General features: G+C 48.0%; 1 protein-coding gene across 1 annotated transcript; it reads right to left on the minus strand.

The window, feature by feature from the left end:
* Nucleotides 1-894: 894 nt before the first annotated feature.
* RIIAD1 (regulatory subunit of type II PKA R-subunit domain containing 1) lies at nucleotides 895-9953 on the minus strand. The gene is made up of 5 exons (XM_061119900.1): nucleotides 9863-9953; nucleotides 9284-9360; nucleotides 4688-4734; nucleotides 3434-3560; nucleotides 895-2855 (listed from the first exon to the last, which is right to left on the minus strand). Exons 1-4 carry the CDS (start codon nucleotides 9944-9946, stop codon nucleotides 3490-3492), a joined length of 279 nt encoding a protein of 92 aa, XP_060975883.1. The 5' UTR covers nucleotides 9947-9953; the 3' UTR covers nucleotides 895-2855; nucleotides 3434-3489.
* Between the last annotated feature and the right edge of the window lie 4856 nt (nucleotides 9954-14809).

Raw genomic sequence — 14809 nt, forward strand, 5'->3', positions numbered from 1 at the left:
CTTCAGTTGGATCCCCAGGAAAAGACTCTCTGAGGAAGTGACAAGAAGCTACGGAGGGCACTGTTCACTAGCTAAGCCCTCAGTTTCCCAGCCACCATTCAAGAGGGAGCCACGTACACAGTTCTGGCCAAGATGGTGATAAAAGGTGGCGGGGCGGGGCGAGGGTGGTGGGCGGTGAAGGGGGTGTCCTGAGGAAGCTTCTGCTTTTCTGAAAAGACAGGCAAGCACCACTGGCAAGTCCCTTCCAGGTCCTCCTGCTTTTCCTGTGACCGTGGGGAGAAAGGTGGGAGCCGCAGAGAGGCAGCCCCTGAACCAGCTCTGGCAGCTGCCCTCCGTGAGAAAAGCATGGCCGGTCTGTTTAGCAGACTCTTCCCTCCAGCACAAAGCACCCCAGCTTGGACCACTAGCTCTATGAGGTTCTGGGGAAGAGAAATCCAGGCAGAGTTCAAAGGCCTTACAGTGGGAACAACCTAGGCAAGTTTGAGGAGGAGAGGAATGATTGATGTGGCTGGAGCCCAGTGAGGCGGGAGGAAGAGAGCAGAGGGGGATGTCTTAGAAGGTGGAGGGATTTGTGAGGCTTTGTAGTCCTGGGAAAGGCATCTGGATTTTAACTGCATGGAGAACCACCAAAGGGTTTTAGGCAGGAAAGTTAACACTTATTTAAGTTTCTTAAAAGATCATTCTAGCTGCGATGTGTGGAGAATGAGTCAGAGAGGAAGGGGCCAGAAGACATTGCTTTGGGACTGAGCCAAAGCTGCTCCCCTCCCCTCCTCTTGTGCCCTCTTCTGCTTTGGAAGCAAGGAAGAAAGGGGTGATGAGCATCAGCAGGCCACCAGCACCCTGCTGAGCAGAACAGAAGCACCAAGATACCCTGACTGCCCCAGGCGTCTTCCCTCATGTCTGCGGGCAAACCCCTTCTTACCCATCACATGCCAGCTTCCGTGAGGCCTCCCTCACTCCACAGGCAGACCAGGTGTTCTTTCTTCTGCCACCTCGGGCATCACGCCCCTGCTACCATCATAGGTACATGATGGGACTGGTCACTCAATTATACAAGCATTCTCTCCACAAACACACACTGAGCACTTGCTGTATTCAGACACTGATAGGAAGTCAGAAACTCAACAGTGAACAAGATTGCCTTTTAGGTGTGGTCCCTGCCCTGGTGGAGTTTTCGATCTAAAAGGTGAGACAGGTAGACAGCTGAGGTTTGGGGAGTAAAGCAGCCAGTCTCCCAGACCCTGAACCGTTACAGGGAGGGACGATCGCCACCTTATCCCCAGGACGTAGCACACGGTCTCTCTCTCACACTAAGACCTGTGTTAAGTACATTCTTTACTCAGAAAGGCTTTCAAATGTATTTTCAGTGGAATGCATTTCTTCTTTTTACCAGGAAACTCCCCAATCACGGGCCGTTGTACAGTCACAGTATTAAATCACGCATTCGAGCACCCTGAGAAACACTCTGCTCTCTCTTCACATTGCTGCAGGTCTCTTCTCCCACAGAAGGCGCCGAGAATGTCTGATCTAACACTTCACATCAGGGGTCCTTAGTGGATGTGTGTTTGGCTGATAGCTTCGTTTGGATTTTCTAAACAAGGATAGCTCATTATCAGATCCATGGCTGCTGAACTGTGATTCTGAAAGCACTTAAAATAACTCCTCAGGTTCCTATCGCATAGCTTATTATCTGCAGTTTTAATAGTTCTGTGTTAGTCACTCAGTCATGTCCAACTCTTTGTGACCCCGTGGTCTGTAGGCCAGGCTCCTCCACGGAATTCTCCACACAAGAATACTGGAGTGGGTAGCCAATCCCTTCTCCAGGGGATATTCCCAACCAGGCATCAAATCCAGGTTTCTGGCCTTGCAGGCAGATTCTTTACCGTCTAAGCTACCAGGGAAGACCAACAATTCTCTAACCGCCCCCATCTGGTTGCCTTTTCTACTACTTCAGGTGACAGTAGCTGGGGACAAGACAGCAGAGACAAGGCAAATATAAATACAGCCCCTGCTTCAGTCTGTATTATTAATATTTGGTGTTTCTGTAACCATGGTGAAGCTGACAAGTGATACGCAAGTGAGAGGTCCTTCCTACAGTGGAGTTAGTACGTCGTGGAGGCCAGAGACAGAGACACATCCATGCAAAACTTCTAGGCCTAGAAAGGACTCCACAAGGCCAGCTGGCCCACTCTCCTGCCTCTAACGCTGAAAACGAAATGGCTGGGCAGCTTGTTCCTAAAAATCCCCCAAAACAAAGTCCACCACCTCTGAGCCCCTCACTCTTATTCATGAGCCTGAGTGGGTTTTCTATGTCTAATCTCATTCACTCCTGCTGTTCTTCCAACCCAATTCCTCTTATTATTGCTTCTATGGAAATAAAAGTTAATCATCACCTGTACTCTGTACAGTAACCCCGGAAGTGAGATAAAAAACAAAAGCCACCTCGGAAAAAAAAAAAACAAAAGCCACCTCGGAAGCACGGACTCTGCTTGTCTGAGTACCACCATGGCCAGCTATGGTCCTCTCCAGATGCTCACCGCTGTTCTTTTGCCCGGTCTTGGCTCTGGGAGGGAGAGCGTGGAGGGGCAGGGAGTAGACGGGGCTAAGGCACATGAACCAGCCCACTGGCTGGGCATGGGCACAGAAATAGGCCCTGCTACCTCCCGGGTCAGAGGAGGGGTAGAGCAGCCTCCCATGAAGGATGTCTTCCTCCTCCTGATTGAAATAAAGCAGAGAGCACAGGAAGGTCTGCTTTTAATGAGTATCTTTAAAAGCCTTTGCAACAGCAGGCGCAGCCCAGGGCAGCCTGGAAACCCACACTGAGGGCAACAGAGCTCTCTGGCTTTCAGATGACCCTGCAAAAAAAGAAATGGTGCTGCTAAATCAGGAGTGTGGCTTCTTCCCACCTCACATTTAAAAATCCCAACCTTCCAAATCATTTCAGAAAGCCTGCCTGGAAAATGTGTGCTGGCCCTCATAGGGTAGTCTGGCTTGACGATGGGGATGGGAGGATGCCCAATCCAAATGCTGTGAGGGAGGCGGCCTCCACCCCTTCCAGAAGCAGTGGGGAAGCCCTTCCACTCCCACCACCAAGGACACAAGGAAAAGGCCACTACAGGAGCTCACAGGAAGCCTGTGGTAACAGATCCCACCCCCGCTTCGCTGCCTCCCTCTTTCTCCAGAACTACTCCAACTTCCACTCTCCTCAACCACGTCACTAGATTAAGAAGACGGATGTCTCTGCCACAGATATGCCAGACAAACCCTAGGCCTCTCTTCACAGCCCCTAATTCCCCAAGGTAGTGTCAGGAAAACTCAACACTTGCAGAAACTTCTCTGCAGACTGGTTTCTTTCACACCCCGGGCCGAGGAGCCAGTGCTTATTTTCACAGGAGTGAAGAAGCCTCTGTCTGTAAGTGAGGTTAACACCCACCAGAGGCTGGATTCTTTCTGGTCTCTCTCAACAGCTGAGCATCGTGATTTTGCTAATTAAGCCGCTTTCTTCTCCTTAATTAGCTGCATGTGAATCTTGTTGGGAAGTCTTGGATCCGTGAAATAGTCTGGGATGAGAATCAAAAAGAAGAAATCATCTAAACCCAAGGGGAAGAGATGAGGGGAGAGACAGCTCACTCTGCTAAAAAGTTAGGACAGCTCTGTCTTGGCAGGACTGTTCCTGCGGTTCGGTTTTACGATGTAATATGAGATGTCACAGCAAATTCCAGGGTCACCATCTGCACTGCCCCGACCCCCAGCACTTCTGAGCCTCCAGCTCCAGAGTTCCCAGGAAGGGGGACACGGGGTGGCCCCGGTCCCCACCACACCACCCTACCACTGGCTTCTCAGCTTGCTGACGCACAGGAAGCCGTTAGAGGGTTGATGAGTCTCTGGCTTTCTGCTCCAGGCCCATCTTGGGGCCCAAATAAATACCAAGTGTTATTCTTGTCTCTACTCGGCCTGTCGGCTCCTGTCTGAGACATCACGCCCTCTCTGAGAATATCCTCTCCAAGGAGGGCCAGGCTCTCGCAGGATGACGACAGAGGATTTTTATACACCCGGCATAATGTGAATCAGAGGTAGCATCTGCTGTGGCAGCAAAGACGTACTTAGATTCAATCAGGAATCTTGTGAGGCTGTAACCGATTCCCAGGGCTAAAAGGACCCGAGAAATCAGTCGACCTAGCCCCTTCCCTTTAAATACCATTGACCTCAAGCCCTCTCAGGGCAGCGGAGCCCATTAGAATCACCTGGGGAGCCTTTAAAACCGTGGATGCCAGGCCCCACCCCAGACTAATTAAATAAAACCCTGGGCGGGGGGGCGGGGCGGGGCAGGCATCCGTATTTTTTAAAATCTCCCCAGGTGACTTTAATGCACAGCCTGGGCTGAGACTCCTGCTTTAAGATTCCCAGGAGAGAAAAAAAAAAGATTCCCGGGAAAAGAGCTGCCTGTCTGTCCCTTTGGGAATCTCAACATTCTTAACCATCTTTACCACGAGGAAGTTCTGCCTCATTTCTTATCTGTCCTCATTCTGAGGAAATGACATGCAGGAAAGAGAGTTTTGAAAAAAGCTCCCTTGGGAGACATCAGGTGAAGTGGTATCCCAGGCTCTGCCTTGTCCAAGTCACAATTCACAGGAACACTCCTGGTGCGGGTTGATCACTCACCCAAAACGGATGCTGCCTTACTCACCTGCGGCAAATTCCGGAATGTCGTCTGGTCTTTTCAAAAACATTTCTCTGGAAAACAACAAGGGGTACAGGGCGGAGGTCCCGAGCTGTCTGTCGGCTGATGACCTGAGACACACCTGTCCTCGCGGGCAGAGAGCCAGAGGCCTCCCCAAGGACCCTTTCCGGTGTGATTCTCCTTCAAGTCAGGATCTGGGGCCAGAAGCAAGGAGCCTAGGGAATGCTCAGCTCGAGAAACAGCGAGTGCTGTAGCCAAGTGAAGCTTGTCATTCACTCGACAGTCATTTCACAAAACCGAGGCCAGGCCAGGGCTGAAGAGCTCGCTGCCTCGTCCCTGAGGGTCTCACGTGTTGGGGGACAGGTGTGCCACCCACAATCTTCCCAGGAAGAGCAACCAGAAATTGCCACAGGTGGGGAGAGAGAGCACAGGAAACAAAGCTGAGAAGACAGACATGAGACAGTTGTTGGCCCGGCAGGCCCGTGGACACTGTGACGACACCCGCAGTGCCGGTCCACTGGGAAGCTGAAACTGCCTCACATCCCACGGAGTTTTATGGCTCATAAAGCAGGTCCACAAATATTACCTCACTCTCCAACCCTGTGAAACAGCAATGATGTGCCCCATTTTACACAGGAAGAAACCAAGCTTTCAAAAGGTTGACCATTTGCCCAAGTTCATAAAGCGAGTAAATAAAGGAGAGGAGCCCCAGGTCGTGTGGCTCCAAGGCCAGGGTTCTGCAACATAGCCTCGTGGCCACAGCTGCCCCGCCTGCCCAGGAGGCCCCTGCCTTCCAAGTTTCAACAATTTTGCTTCCCTTCTCCTCCTTCAACTTGAGAACTGCTGAGCACAAATTAGGTGTAAGTCACTATATAAGATAAGAGGGATTGATTTTAAAAAGATAAATACAGCCCCACCTCAAAGAAAAGACAGTCAAGCACAAGGAAACAGGGAAGCTCCCAAAATACCAACTAACCTTCAGGTAGTGCTACAGGAGGGTTTGGAATAGCGTGCTGACAGATCAGAGAAGAGAGGGCCGCCTCTTCAAACAAGACCCCCCAAGTCTTCACACAGCATCTGGCGTTTGAGAATCCTTGAGTTACACACAGGACAAGGGCTGAGGGATAAGAGCCTTCCAGGACAAGGAAGCAACAGGAGCAAAGATCCGGAAAGTAAAGGGAACAGCTCACAGTCTATTGACAGTGAACTCCTCCAGGGTAGGAACCGGGTCATCTCCACTTTTGTTTCCCCAGTGTCTAGAAGAGCACTCAGTGAAACAACCAGAGGGGTCCAGTCTTGCTAGAGCGGGGGCACATGCAGGAAATAGAGGAAAGTGAAGGAGGGTCTGGTGTGGACGGCCTTAAAGACCAGGGAGAGACATTCCTACTCAGTTCAAGAGATGATGTTGTTTGTCACTCAGTGGTGTCCAACTCTTTACGACCCCGTGGACCATAGCCTGCCAGGCTCCTCTGCCCATGGAGATTCTCCAGGCAAGAATACTGGAGTGGGTTGCCATTTCCTTCTCCAGGGGATTTTCCTGATCCAGGAATTGAACCTGGGTCTCCTGTATTGCAGGCAGATTCTTTACCATCTGAGCCACCAGGGAAGCCCAAAAGAGATGATGGGAATGAATAAATAAAGTGTGGTAAAGTGCCACTGTGGAATATTATAAAGTAAGGAGAATGGAGGGGCTACAAGATATTGCTGAGCAAAAGAACCAGGCACAAAAGAGCACATACTGTGGAATTCCATTTATACAAAGGACACAGAGGGCTTTCCCTCATATCTCAGTTGGTAAAAAATCCACCTGCAATGCAGGAGACCCCAGTTCAATTCCTGGGTCAGGAAGATCCCCTGGAGAAGGGAAAGGCTACCCACTCCAGTATTCTGGCCTGGAGAATCCTTGTATAGTCCATGGGGTCACAAAGAATCAGACATGACTGAGCAACTTTCATTACACTTTCAAAGGATACAGAAAGGCAATACAAATCTGAGCAATTAGAAGTCAGGACACACACACACACACACACAAAGAAGTCAGGATACTAACTTTTTGGAGGAAGTGACTGGAAAGGGCCACAAAGGGTCTGAGGTGCTGGTCAGATTCTAGTTCTTAATCTGGACACTAGTACCATGTGTATTCTCAGTTTGTGAAAGTTCATGCCACTTTCTTTTGTATTTTATATTTCAATTGAATTTTTTAAGGTGGTATTGTGGATCCACTGCAGATTTTTTTCCAGCCAAGGAATGATATGATTGGTGCTATGGTTTGGGAAGATTCATCTGCCTGGCTGTTTACAGAAACACCTACTAAAGCCTTCCTACAATGGCACACTTTGTTTCCTATCTCCAGCCTAAAACCTGAGATCTCTGGGTGCCTAAAAATAGGTTAGATCCCTACTCCTTCCATTTTTCAGTTCCCAAATTCAAGGTATGAAGAGTTCCGTACACTGTATATATAAGTACAGACCAGAAAACTGTGGCTGAATGGCCATAAATCATTAGGATCTGGAAGAGCCAAGTGGGGAGCCAGTTTCCCAACAAAAACACTGTGGGGCTTCTCACGGCTTGCAGTGAGTCTACAGCAGAGACCTGCAGACAGGTGAGGACAGGCATGCTGCCCTGGACTCTGTCCCCTCTTCTCCCTTCCTCTTTTCTCATAGGAAGGACCATCAAAATCATCCAGTGACGATGACAGGTTGATTCTGGTTCATTCTGGTACCATCCAAAGGAAATAACAATCACACACACACACGTAAGCCCGAAAACAAACCCTCAAACTTCAAACACTTGTCTGTTCCTCCCACCTCCATCCCAGAAAGAGAAAGGCCTAAAAAGGGCCAGGAGGATTTCATGAGAGGAGCTTGAGGGACAGCAAAAGGAGAGGCCTCGTGGCCTACCTGGCCCAAGATGGGGATGATAAGGAAGGAGAGGGAAAAATTGCCTGGGGTTGTCCCTGCAGCCACCAGGCTACTCCTGGAAACTGTTCCTGGGCAGAGAAGCAGGACCATTCCTGCCATGTGACTAAAACAATGCCCTCTTCATTCACCACCCCCACTGCTTTTAATCCTTTTGTCTGTGAACATTGCAAATAGTGAGATATTTCAGGTTTTACCATTTATTCCCAATCTCCATTGTGAGCTCCCCAGGACAGGATAGATGTCTTCCTTTACCTCCCTTTAGAAGAAAAGGTACAGAAAGTGATGGCCCGATCCCCAGGGCTGACACTGTCAGAGGACCCCTAATCGATCTTTTGGCCAAGCCTTACCCCTAACCCAAATAAAACCAAACTTCACAGATAGGTTTCCATCTTCCCGTTCCCCTTCCCCTCTCTGCCCTCTGAGACTGCACTGCCATTTGGAGAAATGGCTAAAATATGAAGAACAATGAAGCATGAAGAAAGACACCCTTCTAGGCCTACTTTTAAAAAGACAGGGACTTCCCTGATGGTCCAATGGTTACCACACTTCTGCAGCAGGGGGCTCAAGTTTGAGTTCAATCCCTAGTCAGGGAACTTAAGATCCTGCATGCACTCCAGTATGAGCAAAAAAAAAAAAATCTTTAAAAGACAAAGGAGAGCACTACTTCTGGCTCCCAGCTCCTGTGTGCTTATAGTAAAACACAGTGGAAAAACCAGGGGTTTGGATCCTGGTTCAGCACCTGGGGAAAGTACTTCATGTGTAAAATGGAACTGATAATAAACTATCTTTGTAGAGCTGCTGGGAGAATCAGCACAAATGTACCAATTTGCCATACACTGTGTGGGCCCTGGGGACAAAAGCATGGCTCCACCAGCTTAGAGCTTTGGTCCAGGGAGAGAGACAAAAAATGGACAATGCAATTACAATACAGTGTGATAAGTGCTAATGCAGGAAACCAACACAGTGCCTGGATATGGAAGCCATTATTATTTAAATCTTGTCTATTTGTCTGTAGCCAAACAGTATTTCTGAGATAGCTCTATTGTTTCCATCCATTGATGCGCCATGATTTTTTTCCCCCTCAGTTCCTTGCTTTTCATCCCATTAGGAAATTTTTTCATTCAAGCAAATGCCACGCTGAAAAGCAGTGTGGGGGAAGGGAAAAGGTCTCCAAGATATAGTGGAAAATGGTTTTCTTTTCCCCAGGACTTACAGGGGAGTGGCTTCCAACCCTTGGAGTCTTTCTACAACAATGTTCTCTGGTACATCTGAAAGGCCAGACATCTGTAATTTTTTTTTTTTAAGTTCTAATGATCTTGTTAAATACCACTGTGGAGAATAGTGTTCTACACCCAGTAGCTGTCTGCTGAGTTTCTCAATGCCAAATTCCTTCTTCCAAGTGTCAGAAGGTATATATTTATCCTCACAGCTAAAATGAATGCATATTAATATTTTTGAGATAACTGAAGGAAGCCTCTAGAAATAACAAGAAAATCCTGGGTGTCACAGGCCCCAGCATTAGGAAACATTCGATCTTAGGATATTTTCTAATCTTCAGACCCTAAAGGAAGCAACAAGCAGTGTTTAAACAAAGAGGAGGTGACTCACACTCATCTATCCCCAGCGAGATTTGGTAAAAATTTCCACTACTTACTCAAGGCCAGTCTGGAAAACCACCTACCTGAAGAAACCACTTAGGAGCAACGCCACTTCTCTGTGGGTCCTAAGGTACTTCTCATTGGTAATCCGAGTTTGAATCTGGGGGGCAAGAGCAAAAGGTCACCCTCCATGAAGAGAAAGATTTCAGGGTTCCAGGTGGAGGTGCAGAGGGCTTGGGGAAACAAGGGGCTCCCTGAACCCGGGTCTCTTCCCAGGATGTTTGAAAAGTTAAGCCATCTCTCTTCTTACAGATTATTAACATCTCCAGTGCTGCTGTCTCAGGCTCAGGCTTAGGCGCCTTAACTAAAGTCGGGTCTCTACCGTTGGGAAGTTCTTGTTTGTATCTAAGTTAAAGTATGCGGCAGTCACTTCGGTCCATGTCTCTGGTCCATTCCTATTGTAGTTCTTTTTGCACTTTCAAGCGCCTGTCGGGATCTGTTCAAGGACCCAGAAGCCAGGGGTCCTCCGGAGGTGTCCCCATCCCCCAGCCTTCCGCCCCTTTATCTGGGCACAGGCTCCCGAGTCCCTTCTCTCCGGGGCCCGGCCCTCACCCGGGGAGGAGCTGCACTCCGATGGAGGCGGGAGTTGGGACCGCACTCACCTTGAAGCCGCGCAGCTTCTCCAGCTGCTCTGGGCTCAGTGTTTCGGGGTACAGCCCCTTAATCGCGCCCGGCAGGTTCGCCATCTTGTCGCGGTCGTCAAGGCGACGGGCGGCACAGCCTGTGAGGACCCGCCCCCAGCCTGGCCCCGCCCTCAAGCCCGGCCCTCTCCAGCAGGGGGCGGGGCTGAGAGAAGCAATGAGGGGGCCAATCTGAAGTCAGGGAGTAAGGTCCGGAGGTACTCTAAAGGACCCCCTTCCCCAGATTTGGAGACTGGATTTCCAGCTTGGCTCTGTGTGAAAGTGAGCCCTTCTTCTTGACCCCACTCAACCTCAAATCGTTTTTTCTTTAGCTTGAGAGCAAAACTGGAAAGACAACTGTGGAAAATTCTTAAAGAGATGGGGACACCAGACCACCTTACCTGCCTCCTGTGAAACTTGTATGCAGGTCAAGAAGCAACAGTTAGAACCGGACATGGAACAACGGATGGGTTCCAAATTGGGAAAGGAGTACCTCAAGGCTGTATATTGTCACCCTGCTTATATGCAGAGTACATCATGAGAAATGCTGGACTGGATGAAGCACAAGCTGGAATCAAGATTGACGGGAGAAATATCAATAACCTCAGATATGCAGATGACACCACCCTTATGGCAGAAAGCAAAGAAGAACTAAAGACTCTTGATGAAGGTGAAAGAGAAGAGTGAAAAAGCTGGCTTAAAATTCAACATTCAAAAAACTAAGATCATGGCATCCAGTCCCAACACTTCACGGCAAATAGATGGGGAAACAATGGAAACAGTGACAGACTTTATTTCCTTGAGTTCCAAAATCACTGCAGATGGTGACTGCAGCCATGAAATTAAAAGACACTTGTCCCTTGGAAGAAAAGCTATGACAAACCTTAAAAAGCAGAGACATTACTTTGCTGACAAAGGTCCATCTAGTCAAAGCTATGGTTTTTCCAGTAGTCATGTATAGATGTGAGAGTTGGACCATAAAGAAGGCTGAGCACCAAAGAATTGATGCTTTTGAACTGTGGTGTTGGAGAAGACTCTTCAGAGTCCCTTGAACTTCAAGGAGATCAAACCAGTCATTCGTAAAAGAAATCGGTCCCGAATATTCATTGGAAGGACTGATGCTGAAGCTGAAGCTCTGATATTCTGGCCACCTGATTGGAAGAACTGACTCATTGAGAAAGACTCTGATGCTGGGAAAGATTGAAGGCAGAGGAGAAGGGCATGACAGAGGATGAGATGGTTGGATGGCATCACCAACTCAATGGACATGAGTTTGAGCAAGCTCTGGGAGATGGTGAAGGACCGGGAAGCCTGGCGTGCTGCCGTCTATGGGGTCGCAAAGAGTTGGACACAAGTGAGTAACTGAACAAAGAAAAGAACGAAACTGGAAAAAGGATTCCTCAAGGCAGAATCTCCCAGAATTTGGTTCCTGACCCTCTCATTTAAAGCTTTAGTAGTAGTAATGGAGAATCTAGGCTTCTTCCCTTTCCACTGGCCCAGAAGCCAAACCCCTCCATCTGTCCTGTAGACACGTGACACTGAAGTCTTGGGTTCTTAACAAAACATGAAAGCACCCCATAGCAAGGAATGAACTGAGTTCTACAAAGGAAGGAACATTCTCGGGCTAAAAATGCTGCACAGGACCTGGGGACATCCTGCCAGAAGTTTCCCATCTTGGACTGACTTCCTTGTGCTCCTTATAAATTCTAAGTCATGTCTCCCACTCCCAATGATACACAGGAGGGGAAAGGCAGTTGGTCTTCAAGATGTGTTCTTCTACTAGCTAATTAAGAAGAGAAAGTGAGACAAAAAGTCAGAGAGCTGAAAATAGCACCTAGAAAGGGCAGGAGGCTGTCTGACAATACACACAAGTGCTGAGTTTCTACACCCGCAGAGATCATGCCCAGCAGACTGCCTGAGAGGCAGGGAAGAGAGCACAAAAGGAGGCAGTCTTTTCAGATTTATGAACAACTGTATCATGTGGCACATACACCCAAGGAGCAAGGAAAGAGCTTGCCCAATATAAGGCCATGGCCTGGGAGGGGTCTCTCTGCCATCTGCTTCTCAGAAAAGACTGAGGAGGGAATCCCTGGTGGTCCAGTGGTCAGGACTTGGTGCTTTTACTGCTGGGGCCAGGTTCAATCCCCAGTCAGGGAAGTAAGATATCACAAGCTGCAGTGTGGACAAAAAAAAAAAAAAAAAAAAAGACTGAGGAAAAGAAGTGAAAATGTTGGCAGTTCTCAAGCCAGGAGAAAACCTCCAGAGGTAGATTAAATAGTGGCCTAAAAGCTTCTTCCCAGAAACCCCATCTGGGTTAGTAATCATTTGGGTTGTTTTTTTAGGAGCGTGAATTATAGTGAGAGGTAGATAAGCTGCCATCTGTCGGAAGTGATTCTTTTAGGCCGAAGCAGAGGTTAATCAGAGGTGATACTTCTCCTGGCCAAGACCTGTCTCTGCCCACCCCTCCACTCCCCAGAGAAGTTAGTAGTAAAACCTCTAGATTTGTACTGTGGTCATAGCCAGACACCTGTGGCTGAAATTTGCTGTGTTAGATGAGCTGTAAGTGCTAAATACCTACTGGATTTGAAGACTATTTTTTTTTTAAACTTTTGTTTATTTATTTTTGGCTGCACTGCATTTTTGTTGCTGTGCGTGGGCTTTCTCTAGTTGCTGAGGGTGGGGGATACTATTTGCTGTCTTCAGGCTTCTCATTGCAGTGGTTTCTCTTGTTGCAAAGCGTGGGGTCTAGGATGCGAGAGTTTCCATAGTTGTGGCTTGAGGACTCAGTTGCCCTGCAGCATGTGGAATCTTCCTTGACCAGGAATTGAACCTGTGTCCCCTGCATTGGCAGGCAGACTCTCAACCACTGGACCACCAGGGAAGTCCGACTTTGTATTTTAAAAATGTAAAATATCTCATTATTAATCCTTATGTTGATTACATGTTGAATATTTTGGCTATATCATATACTCATTGAATAATAGTTTGAATATATCAGTTAAAGAAAATATATTATGAAAAGACTTTTCATTTTTACTTTCTTTAATGTGGCTACTAGAAATTTTTAAATTATTTATATATACATATACATATATGTATATAGCTTGCATTATAGTAAACAGTGCTGGCCTGGACTGGAAAATCTACACACACACAGAGAGATAATAGGCATATACATGCAGAATTCCCTCCACGCCCCCCACCCTCATGCATAAAATGATTAATGTCCTCCTTCTGCTAGGCTATGATCTTCTTGTGCTTTGAGAATCAATCAAGCCTTTCTTGACTGACCACATCCCATGGCCTAAACCCCAAATACACATATGTGGAAATGAGAGAAGCTACTTTCATTTTTTCAAACAGCTTCCCAGGTGGCACAGTGGTAGAGAATCCACCTGCCAATGCAGGAGATGCTTAAGACTTGAGTTCGATCCCTGGGTCAGGAGGATCTCCTGGAGTAGGAAACAGCAACCCACTCCAGTATTCTTGCCTGGAGAATCCCACGGACAGAGAAGCCATGGAGTCACACAGAGTCAGACACGACTGAGCATGCACGCGAGTGATGGGTCAGTTCTCACTATTGTAAATTGTGTTGGGCTGTCTTACCTCTTCACTTGAGGGAAGGAAGGTTATAGCATCAATTTTCTCTGTACATTCTTTTTTTTTTTTTCATGTATTTTTATTAGTTGGAAGCTAATCACTTTACAGTATTGTAGTGGTTTTTGCCATACATTGACATGAATCAGCCATGGATCCACACGTGTTCCCCATCTTGATCCCCCCTTCCGCCCCTCTCCTCATCCCATCCCTCTGGGTCTTCCCAGTGCGCCAGCCCTGAGTACTTGTCTCATGCATCCAACCTGAGCTGGTGCTCTCTGTGCATTCTTATAGATTCTGCTGCAGAAGTCTTCACTCTTGTTTTCAACTAGTGAGGCCAGCAAGTATTTGGTGACCAGTCACTCTGCCCACACATGCCATCACTACATTTTGTCCTTTCTGAAAAGCATCCCAATTATTTAGCACTTCTCAGTTCCTAAGAATCTAAAACCAGGAGTGTGCTCTCCCTTTATAAAGTCAATAATCTTTTAATGTAGGACATCTTAATGTTGAGCGCAAAAGCACAAGAAAAAGGATGAGCTTGGGGGTGGTGGGAAGAGAAAGTACCTTGGAGGAACTAGGAGCTGGAAGCCTCATTTCCTCCAGGAGAGCAGTTCCCCAGTATGGGCCTCTGGTCATTTCCCCACACACACACCCCCACCCCAGCATTTACCCCGTAGGGATACCCTCCCCCATGGCTGGAAGGAAAACAGAGGTGTGCCCAAAGTCACCTAGCAACTAGGGCCTAAAGAGAGCTCCCACCTCTTCTCCCCTAAACCCTGCCTCTCCTCTCAGATTGAAACCTTCCATCTGGGGACCACAAACTAAACGAAGGATTGAAGACATTTTGCTGCCTGCAGCTGTCTCCTCAATTGCTGACTGAGAGGAGGAGTGAGGGGAGTTCATCATAATTCGCTTTTCTGAATGTTTAATATTTCAATTAATATGATTAGCCCCAAGCCTGAATGAGCAGCAGGGCGGCAGGTCTGCTGACAAGACCCAGAGTAATGAGATCAACAGGGCCGTGGGGTCTTCCTAGGCTCTGTCCTCAGAGGGCGGATCTGTTCAGCATCTCCATAAATACCAAGATCAGATTAGGAGGCCAGGGAAGGAGCAGTGGGGGTGGGGAGGTGAGTGGAAAGTTACTTTCCAGATGTGTTTGCACTCTTGACTCCCTGGCACTGCCATCTCGTATTCTGACCAGAGTGGTGGTCAGGTGGTCCTCTACCATCTCCCACAACCCACCCACTTTAGAGTAGAGTAGATGGGTAGAGTCCTCTACCATCACCCACCTCCCTACAGGGAGGACCTGGACATTCATACAATGAAGTA

The sequence above is a fragment of the Dama dama genome, chromosome 20 (genome assembly GCF_033118175.1).
Source record: "Dama dama isolate Ldn47 chromosome 20, ASM3311817v1, whole genome shotgun sequence".
Lineage (NCBI taxonomy): Eukaryota > Metazoa > Chordata > Mammalia > Artiodactyla > Cervidae > Dama > Dama dama.